The 23,493-nt window shown below is 50.5% G+C and overlaps 1 protein-coding gene across 2 annotated transcripts in view; it reads right to left on the reverse strand.

Annotated features, from left to right (window-relative positions):
• Positions 1–1,990: 1,990 nt before the first annotated feature.
• CAMK1D (calcium/calmodulin dependent protein kinase ID) overlaps positions 1,991–23,493 on the reverse strand; it is a 441,976-nt gene continuing 420,473 nt past the window's right edge. Inside the window, exons 7-11 of one of the 2 annotated variants that reach the window (XM_047754537.1) lie at positions 20,909–21,021; positions 19,134–19,212; positions 11,672–11,759; positions 10,659–10,776; positions 1,991–8,183 (exon numbers count right to left, since the gene is read on the reverse strand). In XM_047754537.1, the coding sequence (XP_047610493.1) occupies positions 8,065–8,183; positions 10,659–10,776; positions 11,672–11,759; positions 19,134–19,212; positions 20,909–21,021 (517 nt within the window). In that variant the 3' untranslated portion in view covers positions 1,991–8,064. Of the gene's footprint in view, positions 8,184–10,654; positions 10,777–11,671; positions 11,760–19,133; positions 19,213–20,908; positions 21,022–23,493 lie in introns of both variants that reach the window. The other variant, XM_047754538.1, reaches the window with a different exon arrangement.

Consider the following 23,493-nt stretch of genomic DNA (forward strand, 5'->3'; position numbering starts at 1 on the left):
CATCAATACAAATCCCAACAGGAAGAGGCGTCCTTTGCATTTCCCCTGGGAAGTGACTCTGCTACCACCAGCAGGAGGAAGAAAGATTTTCTCCCTGCCTGGCAACAGCTCAGCCAATGAGTGACTGTTACAACTCAGCCAATGGGAAGCTGCTACCCTTCTAACTCCCAGTTTCCTTCAATGGACTTTTTGTTTATAACATCCCCTCTAAACATCCCTCCTCCACTATAAGTTTCCTCCCCTTTGCTTTACATGTGGTTTGCCATACCTGTGTGTCCTGAACTGCAAGTCTTTGCTGCTCCTGAATCAACCTGATTTGCTGATAAAATAGCAGGGTGTTCCATTGTTTCGAGATAACAACGTGCACACATAGACACACACACTCTGCTATGAAGAGATCAGGTAGCTGGAGTGCTCTTTTGAGGGTTACATATTCTGGGGGGTCAACACAGATTTTGCGATCAAATACGTAAAAAAAAAAAGGTTCCTTTTTCTAGGTCTTTCTTGAACTGGAGAACACTGGCACAGCTAAGTACGTATATATCCCCAAGACCACAAATGGTCCAGCCAAATGGCTTGGTATGCCTGTGAATTGAGGACATTTTGTTTTTAGAAACGTTCTTTGTGGAATAGAATTTTGTTATAATTGTCCTCCTAGGGGGCATGGAGAGCCAGGAGAATCTGGAAGAGTTTGAGTTCACATGATTTGTATCCCTTTTTGTTATCAAGCTCTCAGCCTGCTGTGTCAGGTATGGTTCTTTTCTGGATGTGAACTGCAAGGAGGAAGGCTTTCATTTAACTCTTGTATTATCAACCCCTTAAATGTGTTATGGCCAATGACAGAACATCCCAAGAGACCAAACTTCATCTGAAAAGTCTAATAAATTTGGGTGTGAATTTCAGCGTGCGTTGAACATTTTTGGAGCCACAGGGAGGTTCAGTCCAAGTTCGAGGGCTAGAAGTGCCAGCCTGGAGAAATGTGACTGAGAAAATGTGACCTCAAACATTTCAACGCTAAGGCCCCAGTAAATACAAACTTCCTGTTAGGATCAATTTTAGACGTCTGGGCCTTTGCTTTGGCTAAATTTTCAGTCACAGCTGGTGAGCCCTCTCTTTGACGAATCCTTACAAACAGTTTTCGGAAGTGTTTGGGTTGCTGAAGTCTGCATTAACAATGTCACGTAGACACCCACTGTATGATTCCTTTGCTATGATCTACCTCCCAAGTAAGGCCTGGGTTGAGAGAAGCCATATCAGCAAGGAAAGAACTTAGACATAAGAGGGCAGATGGTGTATACATACCCTGTCTCTTTGGGGCTCACGTCTTTCCACCAAGGCCCCTGCTGTTTTCACTAGATATCAGCTGTGTGGCATGGTGTTAATTCTTCATTTTTACAAAGCCACATCCAATTCAATGTTTCCCTCTACAAAACTTACTACTTTGATTGGAAGAATTATCTGGTCATCAGACCTAATCCTCACAATATGTCTGATGAGCTGTGAGCTTTAACATCCTCCTCCAACCGAACCAAATCAAACCAAACCAAACCCCCGACAGCACTCAGCCTTCTGCTTGAGAAAGAATCTTCCCTTGAGCACTGAAAATTCTAAGGCGGTGCCAAAGCAATGGATGTGCGTGGGCATGTACTACTCAGAGAGGTCTTCCTGGAAACCAGTGTTGGCTTTTCCTCTGAACAACGCAAGAATATCGAGTGAGTGCTGCGTTCCTGGGCCCAACTCCAGCCACCTTCTGCAGCAGCAAAGGTAAGAGGGAGCCTGGGCACCCACCACACACCTCAACTCCAAGGGGTTCCCACCCTGTCCCAATCCCTGGCATTCCTGCCCACTGGGCTGGTGACATGAAGTATTTAGGGGAACTTAAGAGTTTCTAGGGACTCAATTCAAACTCCTTCCTTCAAATTCAAACTTTAGGAAGAGAGCGTTATTGAAACACCACATCTTTTTATGGAGGAAACAAACCACATACTTCTGAAGGTGATTAATTGTCTTTATTGGAGGAAAACAAGAAGTCATCAATCTCATTATCATTATGATAGAAATCTTGATATGTGTACATGATTGTCAAGGCAGAGAATCATTTGCTACACAGGCCCGTTAACAATTTTGCAGTGCCGCAAACCTATGTGGGGTAAACTTCTTGCAGAGTTTATTACATGCATGGAATAAATGTAGTTTCCCTTCTTTTGGACAAGCATGTTTTTACGGAAAAAGTGAACCAATTGCAAGCCTGGTAATAAGAGACACAGGGACATTCCTGGGTTCAACGATGTAAGCTTTTGGAAAATGTGCTCACTGTTAGGAGAGCTGCAAGAAGGGCTATGCCATTATGTATGGTGACCAGAGCCAATTTAGAAATTATTCCAAATTTTATTCTGGACAGAATATACCTTTTATCTTCCAATCTGAACATGGGGCTAAGATAAATGTCCTTTGAAACATGCTGCCTGTCTTTCAAAACAAAGGCGCTGCTGCAGTGTTGCAGCAAGCAGCCTTTTTGTTCCAGTCAAAATGTTTTTGCTTTTGTAACATGTCAAAAGCCAGGCTGTCAGCCCTGCCCCAGTGCTTCTGCTCCCCTAAGTGCAAGGCTACCTCTAGGGTCCCCGGGGACCTCAGTCTGTCCAGATTAAGGTTTTCCTTAATTTATCAGGTGTTTGGGGCTTTTGAGTCCCTGGTGATGTCTTATCTCTATGATTAAAGCCTCAAAGACTCCTTTCATTTTCTTTTTTTCCTGTCCATAAGAAAATAAAATCACCTCAAAGTAAAATGAGTTGGTAAATCATCAGAAGACATAATCATCATATGAGAAGTTCCCTGGAGACCAAAAGGTTAAAAATGGATATGGCGAATGCAGAAGCGGCATTAGTACAAAGGGGGAAATGCGCTAGTTAATCCCTTTGGTGTAGAGAGATACAGACGCTGAGAAGCCATTCCACATTTTGTCCACGAAACCAGACCTGGCAGCCACATGCTGCACGGTTGGCTGCCAAATGCACAGCCTTTGGGTTTGCAGAAGCGGAGGCCCCCGAAGCCACAAGCCCAGTGGCTCCTGCTCAGGTGGCAGGGAAGGTGGGAAGGGCTGACATTCCTTCCCGTTGGTGCAGAGCAGGAGGCAGGCCAGGCTGTGGCCAGCATGCAGGGCCGACTTCACAGTGGGGCTGGGCTCCTGTGCCCACACCTGGGCTTCAGATGGCGATGCACTGGGACCACAATGAAGGTTGGGGCTGAAGAGGGCTTAGGGCTCTGTCTTCCTCTTCTCCTCCCTGCCTGCTGGCCGACGTAGAGGTTTCCAAGCTGTCTCACCTGCTGACTAGTTTTCTTGGCATCTCCAGGAAACAAGCCCTCCTTTTAGAAATCTGCCCAATTCGCCTTTCCTATCTCAACATCTTCAACCCTGAAAACCAAAGAACTGGAACACTTTTTGGTCAGTGCCAGGTACACTTGCAGCCCCACCCTAGGACCAGGTGCCCCTTAAGAGAGTGGTAGGTTACATACAGGTATATACAATTTTTTAAAAAAACAAACTGAACAGTGTTTGGTCTGGAATGTGTTTAAGGAAAAGGCCAACTTTGCAGAGTGTGAGTGGACAGAACAGGGAAGCAGTGCTGTTTCAGAAGAACATGCAAAGGTTTCGTGCATCAGAAGACTTGGAGGACTTCATTTCTTTTGCCAGAAGGACTGTGCCACCCAGGGAAAGAGTACATCTCATTTCTGTTTATGGATATGGGAGGAGCTGCCCTTGCTGGACCTTGCTGTGCCTTCTCACCTCCAGAGGAAACCCAGCATGAGCTTGTGGGTATCCTGTGAAGTTGAGAGTCTTACGGGAGAAGTACAGTGGCCATGACCTCTTTCTCCTGCCTCCAGCCCCAGAGCAATGCTTCCAGGGCAGTTTCTCCAGGGTGAAGAATCGACACCGGCCCCCAGGCTCCAAAGCCTTAATTAAAATGCTGAGTTATCTCCACTGGGATATGGTCTTTTGTTTAAAATTGTCAAACCCCATGTTGCTTATCAGATTCAGCTGTCACTCCTCCAGAGAGAGGGGTCACCCCTCCATTTTAGGAGGGGTCACTTGGGTTCCCTTCCTTTGTCCTTGGTGTTTTCGGCCTTTGTTCGAAAGGGAGGAGTCCCACCCTCGCACCCACAATCCACCCAGGATATGCTGGACCCCCAAGGAGGAGAAAGGGCAGGATGAGTTTAGTGCTGGGCAGGTAAACTGAGTCTGAGGGTCATACACCAAATGCCTGTCATTAGTTCACGCTTCCTAAATGCCAGAGTCTTGCCTGTTGAGCCTTGAGCCTGACTGCCCAGTTCCCTGGATGCTATGCTAAGAGCTAGCTGCAGAGTGGGATCTTCTCAAACGTCATAAGCCCCCGTGCCAAGGGGAGGCTTCTCCCTGCTCCTGAAGAGAAGTTTTAGATACCACTGGAATCACTGCCACGATCAAGAATACTAAGCCATGCTTGATTTTTTAGGGTTTTTTTTTTTGGGGGGGGGACTGTTTTCTGCATAGTTCTTTCCTTTAAAAAGGAAACACTAAGGTGTCATTAGCTTTTCTATCCTCCTATGGATTCAGGGGCAGTAGGAGGTGGTGGAAAGTGCCTCCTGTAATAGCCACGTGCCGCCCTGGAGTTGCTGTCCATCTGTCTGGGCATCCGCTCAAAGGTCTTCAGGGGTTGTGTGCATGTCACGTGGGCACGCCCCGCCCCTCTCAGCTCTAGCTGCCTTCACCCGGCCCAACACGGCAGACCCCCATGTGCTCGCTGCGGGAGGCCAGCCTCCAGGGTCCCCTGGTTAAGGGTGTAAGCTGCTGGTCTGGTGGGGCCACGTGTGGGCACACACTCACTGTCTCCGGCAGGTGCTAGCCTCTCTGATGGTCTGCCTGACGGGATGGAGATCAGGGACTCGAGGGAGGGACAGACACGCCAGTGAGGGACAGATGATCGGAGGACACTGTTTCAAACAGGAAAAACTACCTGCTTGCTCTGAGAAGGTGACGAGACCAAAAGGAGAGGGAAAGAAGGAAGGGATGAAGCCCATGGTCCGCCCTCAGCTTCAGCCTCACACAATGGACTGGAGGGCGCACGTAAGCTGGGTGCCCGTGTGAAATGTTCAGCTTCTGTTGGTGAAATGTGACATCAGTGAGGGTCCTAGGACTCTGCCACTCCACTTGGCAGGCGCTACCAAAAAGCACATTCTGAGTTCTCTTCCCATGTTGTGATCAACGCGTAAAAGATACCAAATACAGTTGAAAGGGAACCTCCGTTCTTTTGTCACCAAGGCTTTCTCAACAGAGCGAAAGTTCTTCCACGTGGGAACTGTTCACTCCTCTTCCTAAAACAACGGCAAAGCACCTAAGGCTAGTGGCATCCAGACATTCACCTGATGTCAAGTTCAACAGTGTATGTTTGGACTGAAATCAGTCACAATGTCCTCATACCATGTTCTTGAGACCTGACATGTTACAGGCCAAGCATGGCCAAGAGCTGATCCAAACCGCACAGAGGCACCTGCAACCAGCCCTGTCTTCTGCACTTTCCAGGGGAGACGTACTTTCAAAATTTAATTGCGAGAACATGCACCCCACACATCAGCTCCAGAAAATAATCGAATCACCCACAAATGTGGCTTTAGCCATTGCTTTCCAAGGGCAAAGGACCGTGCACAGCGATAGCACACAGTGCAAGGAGCTGATAACTATTCAGGCACACATCCTAAGCATCAAATTCGGGCGAATTACCCCTCCTCCCCCATAACATCTAATGGCTTGTTTCCTCACACTGAAGAAACTCCAATCTTCCAATACACTTGTTAGTAAATAAGCAACATTCTAATAAGTCCCTTGGAGAGACATGTTCGTTTCCTGATACTCTCTGTAATTTTTCTGCCCCTGTCCTCCTGAAGACGGGTGATTGATGCATATCCAACTCCGGCAACGCTTGCTTCTTGACTGGGTCTACTTTTCAAGGATTTTTACAGATTTTGAAGAGTAATAGCTTGATTTTCACTCTGGATGCAAGAGTGGCAGATGCTAAATGGGCTTCCTGTCAACTGTCAAAAGAGGCTGAGGGCCCCTGAGGCATGTGGACACGGGGTCGACCAGATGCCTGTCTTCCTAGCTGCTCTTATGCACACCTGCACTGCTGTCCTAAAGAGAGGCAGAAGGGAGCTGCTGAGCCTAATAACCCTGTGTGTGTGATTGTGAGTGTGTGTATGTGTGTGTGTTGAGGGGGCCTTCACTGGACATTTGGCCTGGACCGAGGCAAAGCTGTGGGAGTGACAAAGACGGCCGGACTGACAGAATCCACCAAGTCTGGTCAACAGTGGGAGAAAGGTGTGAGGACAACAGCCAGGAAAGTTGCTGGGCCATCAGGTAGACATACAGAGACACAGCGCAGGCCTGAGGCCGACTGTGCAGATGCAGACTCAGGGCACAGCATGGGCAAAAGGGCCAAGGGAGGGCTTTTGCAAGTGCGCCTTTGGGGCCATCTGCTTGCCTCTACACGAGAGCATCCTTGAAGCTCCTGGAAAAGAGGCTTTCCCTGGGTTTCATGCAATGCTCGCTCTAATGCTTGCTCTATCCCTCACACCAAACCACCAGGTGGGTGAACAATGCGGCTGGTGTGCCTGGGCCATTGCCTGTTTCAAAGGCCTACATTCCAGGAGAGCTCTCAGTCCAGGCAGAGTGGGACCTCTGCTGACCCCACCATCAGAGGTCTTTGGTTTCTGGATCCCCTCGGTCAGAGGGATGGCTTTCAGCCCCAGCTGGGCCTGACTTGGGGTGGTCTCTGGCCATCCCTGCAGTGGCCAGTGTCCTGCCTGCTGGGCAAGTCACCTCTCCTCAGCACCCCGGATAACTGGAGGCTTCTCCGAGGCCATGTCCCTTTCCTCCCCGGATCACTCTCCTCTAAGAACGGGCTAAATGTGTGCAGAAACAACTTATGTGAGCTAGAGGCCAGTTTCAGGGTTAAGATTAGAAATGCATTTGTTAAAAACAGAGAGGTCCATTTGCAAACCGCAGAGCTGAGAGCAGGGCTTTCACGCGTCACCCCCCTCGTGACAAATGAGAGCTGTGTGGGAAATTCACTCCAAACCAAATGGCGTCTTGCTCCTTCTGTCAGGGAGGCTCTTAAATCTCTGCTGGGGGGCTGTGTGTATGGGGGGGGGCATTTCCTTCCCAGCAAGTCTAGCCTTTCATCTTGGGGGAGCAGGCTTAACTTCTGACTGCTGATGGGCTGATGGCAAGAGGCCCAGAGGGTCTCCAGTTGGTGAGGGGTTTGCTGGAGGAGCTGCCAGGAGAGGTTTTCTGCAGGCGTCCTCCCCCAGCCCCTTGCCCCCCACCCCGGGGAGAAGACACGTCTACAAAAGGCTGTCTTCTCCAAGAGCGGCCCTTCCAAGGAAGAAGGGCAGAGAAAGAGAAGGAATTGAAGTCAAGTCTTCCCCTCAGAGACGGATTCTCCAACGCTCCTCTTCTTTGAATATTTTAAAAAATAGTCTTACATTTCCTCTGGAGGAAAAAAAAAAAAATCCCTTCAAGTTGAACATAAAATTCCACTAGCGCCAAGCCAAAGAGATAGGTCACGGAACTATGAAGTCTAGCTCGAGAGGACGTTATTTCTAAAAAGAGAAAAAAAATCCTAATGCACAATATTTACCGATACTTAAATAATCCAGTTGAAACCTTTTTTTTTTTTTGTCATGAATGAAAAAATACAACATAGACGGTTCCCTCTACTGAGAAGAGCGGAAATGACAGGGCTTGGGCATAGGACTCCGAAGGTCCGTCCCGCTAGAGCTTTGCAAGATTCCTTTGTACAGCACCAGATCCTATTAAATCAGCTCCCTTGAGTCAGTACAGTTTGTGAGAAATGAACACTTCAGAATTGCAGTATAAAATATGGCCATAAAAAAACCCGCCGTCTTCCAGTCCTGTGCAGGGAGGCACACCATGCAAGGTGGGATCGCTCTGGAGGGGCTGGTGGCGCTGGGGGCCCCCGGGGGCGCCTCCTTCCCTGGCCCCGCCCCTTGGGCCCCACCTCCGGGGGCCAGTCACTTGCTTCCAGAGTGCACCGTCGTCACAGTGGTGGGCCTGGGTCTTCGATCCGCTCCCGCTCCTGAGACCCCCGACGAGGAGGACATGAAACTACAGAGCGTGGAGGGTGCCCGACCTGCAGGGGGACAGTGGACACAAGGGGTTCAAAGCTCAGAAGGATTTACACACTTCCTGTTCTTGCTGCCAGGGTTCACGGCGGTGAGGAGCAGGGCCAAGGCTTTATGCACTCGACTCTAAAGTTTCACCGACTCATAGGAAACATTTGCTACGCATCCAAATCCTTGGTCTCGTCTTCCCTCCCCGTTTCCTTATAAGGATAACTGCTTTGTATTTGGAGGCACCGTGGGTGACCCACCGTAACATGACAGGCTCCATGTATTGAGCACTTATTATGTACAAGGTACTCAGCTAGGTTTTGAATACATGCTGTCCTTATAGAAAATGTATATTTCTTTTCTTTTCTTTTCTTTGGGGGGGACCCTGCATACGCAGTATATGGAAGTTCCCAGGCGAGAGGTCTAATCGGAGCTACAGCGGCAGGCCTACACCACAGCCACAGCCACACCAGCTCTGAGCCTTGCCTTTGACTTTCATGGCAGCTCACGGTAACATCAGATGGTTAACCCACTGAGCGAGGCCAGGGATCGAACCCACGTCCTCATGGATATTAGTCTGGTTTGTTACCATTAAGCCACAAAGGGAACTCTGGAAATATTTATTTCTTCCAACAGCGCTGTGAAACGGGGATTTTAAGAGTGAATAAAGAATGTGATACCCCTTCTGACCCCAGCTTGGCGTGTCAAGAAGCCTTTGGGACAGCGAGCCGACTGGAATGGGGCTGCTGACCGGCTCCTGTGTGAATGCAGCAACCCCCTGGCCTAGAACAACTCCTCACAGGCTGCACGTCCAACAACCCCCCCGCAGATATGCTGGTGTCGGAATGCCGTGATGTCGGGAGAGCCTACCTCTGAGCTGTAGTGGTGCACACTCCCGCCCTGCCACCGTGAACTTGGCAGGTTCACGTACGGACGTTCATAAAGTCAACTCCTCAGATGGCTTTGTTGTTAGAGCCACTGTCTGAATCTTCTTCTTCTTCTTCTTCTTTTTTTTTTGCTTTATAGGGAAGTTCCCAGGCTAGGGGCTGAATCAGAGCTACAGCTGCTGGGCTACACCACAGCCACAGCAACTCGGGATCCGAGCTGAATTTGCAACCTACACCACAGCTCATGGCAACTCTGGATACCCAACCCACTGAACGAGGCCAGGGATTGAACCTGAATCCTTACGGATACTAGTCGAGTTCATTACCACTGAGCTCCTACAGGAGCTCCTGAATCTTTTATTTTTGTCCCTTTTGGCTGCGCCCATGGCACACCGAAGTTTCCAAGCTAGGGACTGAAGCCACACCATAGCAGTAACAACGCTGGATCCTTAACCCATGAGCCACCAGGGAACGGCTGAGTCATTTGTTAATGACAGATAGTGGGGTTTCCGTTGACCGGAGGGCAGAAAGGATTTGCCCTGAAATGTAAATCTGGGTCTAAAGCGACATGCGGTTGATTCAGGGGATGCTCGTGGCTCATGGACATTTCCTGGGGAAACTTAAGGGCTGGATGTTCTGGGATGAGATGGGAGGACTGTTTAAAGAAGACAGGAACCCTTTTTGGGGGCAAAGAGGAAGGAGTGCGATGCCCATCATGAGAGCAAGCTGCAGGGTCTCAGTGACATGGAGATGGGGCCTTATGAGGCCGATCAAGGCCACGGCTCTGCAGTGCGGGGGCCGGGGGGGGGGGAACCTCCCGTGAGATTAAGATAAACCTGCCAACCGGGGGGTGGGAGAGAGACACGAGGGAGCTGCGAGAGCATCCTCAGCAGCACGATATTCCTCCAAAGATGAAGGACAGCGAAACACTGGTGCTGTCCCTTTGATCACAGGGCAACGCATTTCATACCAATAGCCGGAACAATCATCATCAAAAAAAAAATCTAGTAAACATCGACCAGATCAGGCTGTCGTGAGTCTCCGCCCTCCCTCTCTCATCCCTAAGGGTGACGCACAGGAGGCAAAGCAAAGTGAGGTGCTGATCTGAGCGTGTCGGGCTCTTGACCGCACACCTGGGGCTCCGTGCAACTTGAGTCACAGGTGTCTCATCTGCAAATGGATGTAATCATACCTATGGTGGTATAAATATTAAATAATTCAATTTGAAAAAATATTTTGCAAAAATAGTGCTCCAGGATTGTTAGGCGTATTACATGGCATCAGGTATTGAAAGAGCCTTTCAGGAGTTCCCGCTGTGGCAAAACAGGATCAGAGGTGTCCCTGCAGCACCAGGATGCAGGTTCCATCCGCAGCCCGGCACAGGGGGTTCAAAGGATCTGATGTTGCTGCAGCCAGGACAGCTGGGATCTGATCCCTGGCCTGGGATTTCATATGCCTTGGGGTGACCAAAAAAGAAAAAAAAAAAAAAGAAGAAAAAAAGAGTCTGACAAATGGTAGGTACTCAGTAAAGAAGTGTTCCCGCCCCCCCACCGCCCCTGATTTGTCCCAAAAGCCGGTTGAAAAGTTCTGATTTTGCTACATACGCACAATCTTTTTGGCTGGCCAAACTGAGGCTGCCCGATACACTTGCATTTGAACTGTCCAGGCTGCTGCCAAGATGGAGTTTCCGCATGTGTCTCACGACGGCCGTGGCATTAAACGCTTGCTGAAATTCAAGAAAGGCAAAAAGCAGACAAAATAGCCCCAATGATTAGGAAAGACTCAGATCATGATTTCTCCTGTTGCCCTAAGCAGTGCAGACGTCTTACAGCGTTCTCATGATACTCTAGAAAGGAAACTGAGGCTTCCCTTTCTTCTAAAAGTATGCTCATCATTCAACCCTCTCCCCACCCAGCCAAATACACTTTGGAGATTAAAAGAATATTTCTCTTCTGACATAATACTGTAGAATACGGAATAAATGTAAACCAATTCTCTCCATAATTTGAGAAGTGCTGTCTAGACTAAAAGCCAGATTATATTAACATAGTATCTTAAAGTACGATATTTGAAGAGTCTTGCTTTTCCGATTATTGGAGCTTTTTCCTAAATAATAGCATTTCCTGTGAATAAACTAGGTCAGTGGCATAGTCGCTCACTGTTAGTTCTCGTGGAAAAGCAGCCAGCTCTTAATTATCCATGCTGGTTAGAACAGAAGGTTCAGGTAATGGCTTAAATCCATCACATTTGTACCCTACTGGATGGATGGGTTCAACTCAGATTTCCTGGGGTTTTTGTTTTTTACCCCCTTTTTATATCACTTTAAAGGAAGTCGATGCTTCAACGTTCCAGCAAAGCGAAGGAAGACAACAGGGATTCTGCTCTTAAGAAACAGCAAAGCAGGAAGAGCTGGCAGGACTGCTATGCTGGGACCCCAGAGGGGAATGTGAAATCACACACTTGATCCCCTCTCACCACCATGCTCTCCTCAAGACGTCATCCTTCTCGGTTAAAATTAGCACAATTGTTTGGGAGAGGGTCCGGGGGAACTGCTCAAACTGCAGGGCACGTTTCGTGGGAGTGTTTCAGTTCACTGGGGTCGTGGGAAACGCAGGACTTACTCTCCACTTGCTTTTGGCGAAGTTCTTCCGGATCTGGGCACTGACGGACTCGTGGATGTTTTTGCTAAGGGCTGTGTCACCTGCGATCCTGAAACAGACGGGAAGATGCTTCTTTAAGAGGGCTTCTTTGGGGGCAGGGGAGGGGGGTGAGCTCTGACACTGGGTCCCAAGCTGCTTTCCTGGGGAAGCCGAATCCTGTCCCCTGCCCCAGGTTTGCTGAGAGGGTGGCCCGTCACTGTCCCTCCAGGTGTTTATTTCACCCCATGGCTCTTGTCTGAACATCTGCGATCCACCCCCACGGCACTGCAGGCCCTGTCCCACCTCCAGACCCTGCACCCCCTCCGGGATGGTTCAGCACCTTCTCTGTGGACACCTCTACCTGGGCTCCCGCATCTTCCCTTTTGACCCCAATTCCGGCGACATCAGTATCCACAATGACAATGCACTCTGAACTCAGTTTCCCTCCCCTGCTCCTCCCCCAGCTCCCATTTGCCTCATCTCTGAGGCCTCAAGAGTGTCCCCTGCCTGGTCAGACCACTAGGGTCTTACCAAGGTCTCCCTGCCAGCCTCCTCCCCCGGCCCCTCCCTCTGGCATCCCTAGGCCCACCGCTCCCTTCTGGCTCTATCGTGACCGAGCTCAGCCCTGCTGTGTTCCCCTCGCCCACCCCCAGCGCCCCTCACCTCCCCTGGGCTCAGGGACAGAGTTCCCAGCCTCAGCAGGTGTGCTTGGTACACCTGCTCCTGCACTTCCTAGAAAACTTCTCTGAACTGCATGGACCGCATCCCACCGCATTCCCTCGGGTCGCTGGGCCATCTTTCCTTTAGTTTGTGCTGGACCTCAGCTGGGATTAGCAGGAGGCCGTTACCTCCTCCCCGCCTGTCCTCAGAGGCCCTCATCCTTTTCCTCCCTCTCCCTGCTCTGCGACACCGCTTCACACCCCTCTCTTCCCAGCCCGCCTTCCCTCCCGCCCTCTCCAAGCTGTTCCTACACCTCCCTCGCCTCCAGTCCCACTGATGACCTGGAGGGCCCTCCAGCTCACTCTTCGCCCTCAGCACCGTCGTCCTGCCACACTCAACCCCTTGGCCTCCTCCACAGTTTCCCAGGAAGCCGTGTTTTGCTCAAGCTCAGTCTTTTCTGGGCTTGAATCCATCACCACCTCTTTCCTTTAGCACCAAGCTCTTCACTTGGAAGCTGATGTCTGATGCTGAGAGAGAATTTCTTGGATCTCAGGGAAACGTTAGGGGCAGACACTGACCATCCCTTCCGGCTGGACGGTGACTGGTCAGTGAGGGAGCCTGTCCCCGGCCCAGGCGGCCCTGGACACAGACCAGGCGGGACACAGATGCTGCGTCCAATGGCTTGGGGACATAAAAGCAACAAGCTCAGGGCTTACTCAAGAAACCGTCCCTGAATAAAAATACGTTCCCACCACCAGCCTTTCCTTTTCGAATTGAAAACATGGAGGATGGGCTGGAAGGTGAGTCTGTGCCAGGCTGGGCCCAAGTTTAGAACACAGTCTGATATTCCCAGCTCGGAGCAAGACCCCTTAAATAGACTCGCCCCCCCCCCCCCCCCCCCCGCCCAGCAGGGCTGAAAATATACAGCTAAAAGGACGCTCCAAGAGGAGCAAAGCCAGCCAGGTTGCTCTGCCAACAAGTGCCAATGGCCCTCTTTCCCCAGACACACATCAGTGAATAGAAACATCCGAATGTGCAAATCCACCCAAACCACCGAGGAAGGAGGCGCAGGGCCGAGGACATCGTCAACATTAAGCCTTTTCCCCGGGAGCGTTTCCTGCTGTGCCTTTGGTAGAGGCTATACCCCCGGAAGAGGATGCCAACGCCACCTCGTCGGTGGCCAGTTCCTTCTTGGAAACCAGGGGGTAGAAGTGGGAGAAGAATGAGTTCCTGGGGCCTGAGCAGAGCCACAGGGCACAGCCCGCTCCAAACCAAACAAGCCAGGGCAGGGCTGTGTGTGTTGGCAGCAGGGGGGAACTCCCTTCTCCGTGGGTGAGCACAGCTGAGATGGGAGGAAAATGCACACTTTCAGTTATTCTCAGAATGTCTTGCTTCCCAGAGTCCCAGGATCTGAGGCGCTGGGTAGGAACTGAGCAGGGCACATGGCGGCCCAGAGGCCCCTGGTAAGCACACTTCTTAGAGGTGGAGCCACGATGGCTCCTCTGGCAGCTCATGACCTTCCTCCAATGGGCACCACAGCCGCCAGCAAGTTCACGGGGATGCTCCCAACTTCAGTACCACTCACCCACAGAACCAGAGACATGGAATCTGAGAACTGGAAGGGACTTTGGTTGTCACCCTGATTGTCCTAGGAACTGAGCAATGCCTCTGATACAGAAGTTCCTCCTGCATCTGTACACACATGTACACACACACACACACACACACACACACACACACACACCCGCACGCAAAGCTGTGGGCACCCCCATTTCATCCAGGTCTCCGACTTTTTCTCTTGCTTCCTGCTTTTTGCCTCTACAAACGGAGATGAGGAGTTCCCATCTTGGCTTAGCAGTTAACGAACCCGACTAGCATCCATGAGGACGTGAGTTTGATCCCTGGCCTCAATCAGTGGGTTAAGGATCCAGCATTGCCGTGAGCTGTGGTGTAGGTTGAAGATGCGGCTCGGATCTCGAGTTGCTGTGGCTGTGGTGTAGGCCGGTGGCTACAGGTCCAATGGGACCTCTAGCCTGGAAACCTCCATATGCTGCAGGTGCGGCCTAAAAAGACAAAATAATAATAATAATAAATAAAAATAAAAACAGAGGTGGCATTTGTATAAATCACATCCGCTCCATCAGACCCGCCTGGCTCTCCCTTCTCCACACAGACCATCGAACCCCTCCCCTTGCCTTTCAGTATTTTTGTGTTTTGTACACAATCTGTTCTACCCGTGCAGGTCTGTTATGTGTTTTTCTAGCCACTTGCTCAAGACAGGCCTGGGGATGCCTGGCGTGTGTCCCAAACTCCTGGGACCCTCCTCCTCATTCCTGGGGTCACCCCAGCTGGGGAGGTGGGGGCTCTCCATGACCACTGAGGAGAGGGCTGCAGATGCTGCCTGGACCTGCTCCGGATGCTGATGCCCAGAGTGTCACTGAAACTGGAGGAGGGGGGCAGAAAATCCAAACGAGATAAACAACCCCCAGGAAGACGCTTCCTTGTAACTAGGACTGGGTCTCAACCCGCCTCTGGCCATTGCCTGCTCTTCGGCCAGCAGCCAGCAGCCTGTTGGTCCCCTACCATCCACCGGGACAGGTCTGGGGAAACGTGGTGAGACAGGCCGACGGCTCCCTACAAGGACAGCTTTGAGAGGGGCTGGGTGCCGAGGGAGTGGTCTGTTTCGAGGCTAAGAGGAGGCATAGCCCTGGGTGGCCTTGGCTGTGCTGGAAGAGCAAGTGCACAGTAAGAGGTGGGGATTTTTGGGGGTCTTCCCAGGACTGGACCCCACAGCCTCCAGACAGCAGCGATGCTGGGAAAGCCACGCCTTGCTCTCTGCAAGCTCAAGCAACTCCCTCTTTTCAAAATGCCCGGGCTGTTTTACACACATGACACAAGTGTTTCATAAAGGCAGGCAATGGGGATGTTTCAGTGACACTACTAGCATTTACTTTGATCGTTTTCTGACTTCCTGGGAATTCTGAAACACGCAGTGAAAATTTTAAAATGATGGGGGACAAAACCACCTCTGAAGTCAGGAGGCATTTACTGGTGCAGCTCGCGTGCCCATACATCTTAATGTGACCCAGGCTGATGACCCTGAAATTTCTTCCCTGGCTCAACCTGAGCTCCAGACGCATTCAGCAAAGCGCCCGCCCGAGATCTGCATCCAGATGACTTGCAGCTCCTTCCTGTTCTCTGTCCCCTTAAACAGGAAAACTGGGGTCGACCTCAGCGCCCTCTCTTTGCCTCACCCCTCCCACAGGTCTGCCCGGGACCTAGAGCTTCCCCGCCCCTGGACCGTCTCAGCCTCTCTCCATCCCTGTGACGCTGGACCAGCCACCTCATCTTTCTGTGAACCTGCCTTCTCTCCACCTCAGGGCTGCCATTTCTGCCACCCTCCCAGGCTCCATTCCCAACGCCTCATCTCCTCACCTGCTGCCTGGCTGAGCTTTCAAAAATGCAAATCTGACCACCCTGCTTAAAACCCATCAGGGGCCCCCACTGCCCCAAGGGAAAAGTACAAATTCCTTAGTGCAGCCCGGAAGTAATGGGGCAACTCGTATAGACCGGAAATGATGAGACCTACTTCTTTACATGGGCTACCTCATTCAGTGCCTTGAAAATCCCTAAAGGATGGAGTTCCTGCTGTGGCCCAGTGGATTAAGAATCCACCTGCAGCAGCTCAGGTTGCAGGTGCAGCCTGGATTCAATCCCAGCACCAGGAACTTCCATATGCCATGGATATGCCCATTAAAAAAAAAAAAAAGGAAAAAAAGCAAATCTCTATGGGCTATGTATTACTGTTATTCAGGATCCTACACAGGAGGCCCAAGGGGTAAGATGCAGGTCCACACGGCACAGCCTGAGTTCAGGACTTGAACCCACCAGGCCATGTCAGAGCTCGCTCCAGAACTCTGCATTTGTTTTTCTTTTTACAGTCACATCTGTAGCACATGGAAGTTCCCAGGCTAGGGTTCGAAATGGAGCTACAGCCACCAGCCTCCGCCACAGCCACAGCAACGCCAGATCTGAATTGCATCTGTGACCTACACCACAGCTTGCAACAATGCCAATCTTAACCCATGGAGGGAGGCCAAGGATCGAACCTGTGTCCTTATGGAGACAATGCCGGTGCTTAACCTGCTGAGAAACAATGGAAACTCCCTGGTTCCACTGTTAGTCTCATCTGTCCCTTTCTTCTGGGTTCACTCTCACTCCAGTTCTATCAAATTCTGTTGCCCTGTGGATGGGTGGGCAATTTAAGCTTGCCCAGCCCAGAATCCCCGCCTGTCCCTGGAGGGTCTGGTGACGGCCTTCTCACAGTATGAGGCTGGCAGCTCCGTCAAGTCCTTCCTGATTCTGAGCCCACCCTGCACCTGTGCCAGGCCCCCCAGTAAAACCGACCTCCGCCTTCTCTGTTTTTTCAAAAACATCCAGTGAAGAAGAGACTAGAGTTTAACTGGCCTCCTTCCTGCCTTCCACAGAGCGAGGCTGGGTCAGTGAACAAGCTCTAGGAAGCAATCACACTCTCTCTCTTGAGGTCCTTTTCTGCAAAAGATAACCTGAAAATCCCGACCTGTATAAATAAGTGCCGGGGATGCAAGGCACACATGCCGACAGTGGTTAACGCTGCTTTATGGCGTATCTGAAAGTCACTGAGAGGAGTCCTGAAAGGTCTCATCGCAAGGAAAAAAAAAAATTTATAACTACATCAGGCAATGGATGTTAAGGAAACCTACTGTGGAAGTCATTTTTCAATAGAATAAATGCCAAGTTATTATGCTCTATGCCTTAAACTTACACAGCATCATATGTCAATTACACCTCCATAGAGCTGAAGGAAAAGAAGTCATACAGCTGTAAAAGCCTACGGTTTATAAAATAAGAGGATGTTAATGTCTTCATTGTCACATACTCAGACCTACTATCTAAGGCGACTTATTAAAAAAATACATATAGGAGGGAGTTTTCGTCGTGGCGTACTGGTTAACGAATCCGACTAGGAACCATGAGGTTGCGGGTTCGGTCCCTGCCCTTGCTCAGTGGGTTAAGGATCCGGCGTTGCCGTGAGCTGTGGTGTAGGTCACAGACACGGCTCGGATCCTGCGTTGCTGTGGCTCTGGCGTAGGCTGGTGGCTACAGCTCCGATTAGACCCCTAGCCTGGGAACCTCCATATGCTGTGGGAGCGGCCCAAGAAAAGGCAAAAAGACAAAAAAAAAAATACATATAGGATAAGGGAGTTCCCGTTGTGGCTCAGCAGTTAAGAACACTATGTAGTGTCCGTGAGGATGCCGGTCGAATCCCTGGCCTTGCTCACTGGGTTAAGGATCTGTAGTTTCCAGGCGCAGATCATAGATGTGGCTTGGATCTGGTGTGGCTGTGGCGTAGGCCTCAGCAGCAGCTCCTATTCAAACCCTGGCCCAGGAACGTCCATATGCTATGGGTGCAGCCGTAAAAAGAAAAAAAAAAAAAATCAGGATGATATACAAACAGAACTGCCTCCTTATTCAGAAAACCCCTTCCCTCCCTGTTCCTTCTCCTGTCAGCCCATCAGTCAAGAGCATCATTTGGGAATCTGACAGTCCTGCCTGGAAACAGTTCTGGCTTTGCTGTTAGGCAGCTGTGTCCTGTTGGCTAAGTTTCTTCATCTTTTTAAATCTATTTCCTTATCTCTGAAATGAAGACAAAAATCTACTTTACAGGATTATTGTAAAGGAAAGAAAATGAGAGAATATTTTCATGCAATTAGCACCGTGCCTGGAACATCACAGATTCTCAATAAATAACAGTTCTTCTTATTAAAATGCTCTGAAACTGGGTCACAAAAGGATCTTAGGCCGGTCCCCTTTGGAAGGTTAACCAGCACATGAGATCAGAAGAAAATGCTGCAGGAATTGGTGGAATAAACAAGGAGACTGTTCTAGAGGGCTTGCTGGGGGCAGATTTCTCCTGAAATCAATTCAAGGCTGTTTTACTAATCCTGGCCTTTGTTTCAAAGTAGAGGTTCATGGTGCCTTTTGGGGGGGGGGGGGCGCTGTACCCACAGCATACAAGAGTTCTGGGGCCAGGGATCAAACTCACACCACAGCAGCAACCCAAGCCACAGCAGTGACAATGCCGGATCCTTAACCCATTGAGCCGCCGGGGAACTCTTATGACGCTTTAATAAGAATAGCTTAATAACACACTTGCTACACACCGGACAGGATAAACACCTTACATGCACACACGATCTCTATCACGCTTACATCAGCCCTGAAATGGGGCATTGTTATTCCCACTTTAAAGATGAGAAAATTCAGGCTCAGAGAAGTATCGACCCAAAGTCGCTGGGTTCAAACCTAGTACGCGGCACAAAACCAAGGTGACCTCAGAGCCACTGCTGCAAACGCAGACCAGGATGCCAGCAACTACCAATTCATCCCTCTGGGGTTGAAGAAACACTCATTGCAAAAGCATCTTCAAATGAAAAGAACACATAACTTCAGTTCACTTTCCGACCAAGTAATAAGCTCAAGGAATAAAATTCCACTCCTTGGGGAATGGCCTTCAATAAAAAATGGTCCTAAAATACTTCACAGAAAGTGAAAAAGCTACAGTTATCTATTGGTGCTTTCAGAAGACTGTGTCCTCAGGTGGTGGTTTGGGGAAAGGAGGAAAGCCACTGGCCAGAGGAGATGCCAGCTTCACCCGCGGCTTCCACACTGAAGACCAGCCACAGAAGCTGACTCTGGGAAGGCATCAGCCGGTGTGGTCTTGCTCGTGGGTGATTTTTCTTACCATGGGTGCCGAGCTGCCTGCTCACATGTGTATCTTTTATTTGGGTCTTTCTCCATCAGGTTCCGAATGAAGTCTTTTGCTGTTGGGAAGGGAGACACAAGGGGAGGAATCAGAATGTGGCCTGAGAGAGGACAGGATGGTAGGTCCCTTGGACTATCAAGGACACCATGAGAAACATGAGACCCGCCCTCCAGGGACAACAGGGACCTGGGGCAAAAAGGCAGGTGGCACCAGCATTTGGGGAAAAGGGAAGCCAAGGCTGGGGTTTCCGAGTGGTGATCCAGTAAATGAGGAGGCTACCAGGCCTGGGACCCCACCTTCCCAGCTCCAAGTCCCTTCCCGCTGGCAGCTAGTTGCACATTTGGTTCAGCAAAGAGAGGAAATATCTCTGTCGCCAGGTGCCTCTCACGCAGCTCCCGGCTGCCCTAGGGAGCTGTTCTGTTGATGTCCTCTCCATGTTAGGACGTCACTGATTTAACGAAGTCGCCTGAGCGCCCACTAGGCCCACCAGGGACTGGGCTGGGGCATGGACGTACCACACCCCAGGCACCCCACGCAGATGACAACAAACAGCAAACAGAGAGATCACCCTGCAAGAGGTGTGCCTGGGGGCCCAGGACTGGGTGTGGGTCAGAAGTGGGACGGGAGAACACGAGGGATTGGAACCCAGAACCAGAAGGTGACATGCGCTAGGCGGACATCTGTCACCTCGTGAGGGCTGGCAGCTCACTGCCCACAGGACCGGGCTTCCGGGGGATGGCTGTGCCTTCCTAGATCAGAAGTAAATTACTCCTGGAGTTCCCGCTGTGGTGCAGCGGGATGGGCTGTGTCTCAAGAGCACTGGGACACGGGTTCGATCCCCAGCCTGGCACAGTGGGTTAAGGATCTGGTGTGGCTGCAGCTGCGGCTTAGGTGGCAACTGCAGCTCGGATCTGATCCCGGCTCTATATGCGGCCAAGAGAAGAAGAAAAAGAGAAAAAGAAATCGACTATTCCTTATGCAGCTCTTTCCTGCAAATCTTGGAGACCCAGAGTCTGGTCCCAGGTTTTGGAAGATTGAGGAAGAAAGCAGGGTGTTTCCAGTCATGAGGAAATCACACAAATAATTTAAAAAAATGTGATACTGGGAGAGCTCACACCTTATTTCATTTGATTTTGATACCAGCTGCCAGGATAGAGGGGAGTTTCATTACCATCCTCAGCTCATCGGGGAAGAAACTGAAGCTGGAGACAGTTCAACCATTTACATGGGCCTGGGGTTTGATTTTTATCTCTGAGCAGGAAATGGTAAAATTTCCCAGGGACAATGCAGGCAGCACAGTAGCTGAGACACAGGCTCCGGAGTCGGGGGCGGAGGTTCAAAGCCCCAGCTCTGCTGCTTATCAGGTGTTATTTCACCTTCCAAGGCCTCCGTTTTCTCATCTGTCAAATGGGCTAATAGCAGCCCCCACTGTCCTGAGGCTGTCCTGAGGACTGGGGGAGCTAGCATACGTGTGGACTCTGCAGGGCTCAGCACACAGCAAGTACTTAATAAATGCGAGCTGATACTGTCTCACTCCTGGAGCCCCCAGATCAGCAGGGATGGAGGCATGCGGCCCCATCCCTCAGCCTGGCTCGGGGAGCAGGTCCCAAGCCTGTCCTGCCCTCGCAAATCAATTCCAAGTACGCAGCATCCTTGGGGGCCTCAGGACGGTTCTGAGCCCTGGGAGACTGTGAGACTCGAGTGGTCTGGGCGTGGGGGTCTCAGGGGCCGCCCCCAGGGAGCCGGGGACCTACCAGAGTCAGAGATGTCATCCCAGTAGGGAGAGTCGAACTCATACTCCGCCTTGAGGATCTGCTCAAAGAGCTTGGAGTCATTTTCGTCGTAGAAAGGAGGGTAGCCGCAGAGCCTGGAAGACAGGAGGGCGTCAGCATCTGAAAGGACTGAGGACCCAGCACCACGTGTGGCCTGACATGCTTCCCCAGAGGAAGAGCCGTCCTTGCTGGAGGAGAGCGCCTGCACCGCGGGTGCCGCAGACACGATCGCCGCCCAGAAACCCCACGTGCTCCTGCACACGTGACACGGAAGTTACGTCGAGATTTCACAGGGAGCAAAAGGCTCAAAGCGGGTGGCGACCGGGGGGAGGCATGTCCACTGAGTTCATCTTCACGCTCCAAACACCCACCCTGCCACCTACTGTGTATACGTGTCACTGATCTCACTGCCTGGATAACATCCCAAATAGATGAGGAGTTAGTGACACCAAATATAGGTTTCCCATACATTTCAGGGCCTTTGCAGGTTCATTTTGTTTAGTAAATCATCAGAAACGGAAAAGGAAAACTGACAAACTTGAGTAGCCACCTTGCCACAAGGGGCCCCACACGTCACAGGATCACCGATCACTCCCCATTCAGGTGTTTGGAAAGCTATCGTTTTGCTCATTAATATGCACAAGTAGAAGTCGGGAGAAACTATCACTATGACCTTTTCCTCACTGAACCCTTTCCACGCTGATTCTTGTTTTCTTGTTTTTTTTATGCCACAACTGCGGCACATGGAGGTTCCCAGGCTAGGGGTCGGATTGGAGCTGCAAGTGCCAGCCTACACTGCAGCCCCAATACCACCGGATCTGAACCTCCTCTGTGACCTACACTGTGGCAACGCTGGATCCTTAACCCACTGAGTGGGGCTGGGGATCAAACCCACATCCTCATGGGTACTAGTAGGGATCTTAACCCACTGAGCCACAGTGGAATCTCCCAAGTTGATTTTTAAAAGACAGCATTAGGGTGTTGGTGCAAGGGACTCCTAGGAGGTACCGACAGCCACCTGACAAACATAATAGGAGACATTTTTATTAAATACCCACAATTCATGCCATGAAACTGGGTTCTCACTTCCAGTTCTGCTACTAGGTTGGATGTGACCTTTACCAGAGGCCAGTGAGGCATTTTTTTTTTCTGGACTGAAACATCCTTATCTATATACGAAGAGGCCAGACTAGAAAATTGCTAATATTCTATCTGACTTTAAGATGCTGTGGCTCTGTGCCCCCTTCTCCCAATTTGCTTGGCTGGCTGAGAGACCAAGAGAAAGATTTAGTCCACGCTGGAGGCCCACCCGGCGCAGGCAGGGGCAGGTTTGGTTGGGACTGGATGGGGCGAAGGGACAGGATTCAGGCTGCAGCCATTAGGGCTGGAAGAGGCTGGATTCTGGAGGGCCAGGTGCAAAGGTGGATGGTGCAGAACCCGGTTCTGGGCCGGCGACAACCCCCGGGGTGGCAGCCACAGTGAGAATCCTGCCCATGGAGGAGCCCCGAGCCTCCCCACACAGCCCGACTTGGCTCTAAGCACAGCTCCAGCCTTGAGATCATTTTCATCGGCACAAACGAACAGGAATCAACAGACTCCAGGTCTTCGACGGCTTGAGGCTGTCGGCAAGTAAGAAATTTAATCAAGATGCAAAACACAAGCTCCTAGTGCAATTTTTCGGCCGCCCCATGCAGTCTCACTGGCCATGCGGTGTGGGGAAACAGCTGATGACATCTTTAAAGGCGGTGAGACCTCCTGTGGGCTGATAAGATTCAAAATCATCCACCCCCACAAGGTTGATTTAGGGGCTGAGTGCCTGGAAAATTTCCTTTTTAAAGATGTGCTGCTTTTGGCGAAATGACTAAGAGCCAACCCTTCTGAAACCACGAAGCACATATTTCACTGCCCAGGAAAGCCTGGAGCTCAGAGATACACATATAAATGTTCTCCATAATGAGGATTTGGGTTAAATGAAATGTGCATATTAGGAAAAGCAGACAGAGCGAAATGTTAGTTCGTCTTGGAAAATAAGGAAATTTGAGATTTGTGAGGGTTTTGTTTATTAACAACGGAGTGTGTTTTACTTTGGTTTGGTTTTCTTTTCAAGGAAAAAAAAAATCTTTAAGAAGATTCCAAGAAAGATTTATTCTTCCTGTGCCAATGTTCATAAAGTATCCCTGATTTCTTTTGGTTTTTGTTCTTTTCATGGGGGGCAGGGTGATGGTGGTGCTTGGAATACTGTGTGTGTGTGTGTGTGTGTGTGTGTGTGTGTGTGTGTGTGTGTGTGTCTGTACCGGGGATGGAAGGAAAGGAAAACGATGGAACTTGGAGACTAAGTTAAAATTCAGAAAGAAGATTTTAAAATCAGGACTGGAAAAGGACGGAAGGGCAGGGAGATGTTGCAGAATCTTCCTTAGATCTAGAAATTTCACAGAGCCCCCCCTGGCCAGGCTATTTCATAAGCAAGTGTGTGTGGCAGGTGCAAAGAGAAGAAATGACAATGAGCTGTTTTTAATCTCCACGTACAGCACGCTGACTTCTGTGGTCCCATGCGGGGAGCCGAGGAT

The sequence above is a fragment of the Phacochoerus africanus genome, chromosome 12 (assembly GCF_016906955.1).
Source record: "Phacochoerus africanus isolate WHEZ1 chromosome 12, ROS_Pafr_v1, whole genome shotgun sequence".
Taxonomy (NCBI): Eukaryota; Metazoa; Chordata; class Mammalia; order Artiodactyla; family Suidae; genus Phacochoerus; species Phacochoerus africanus.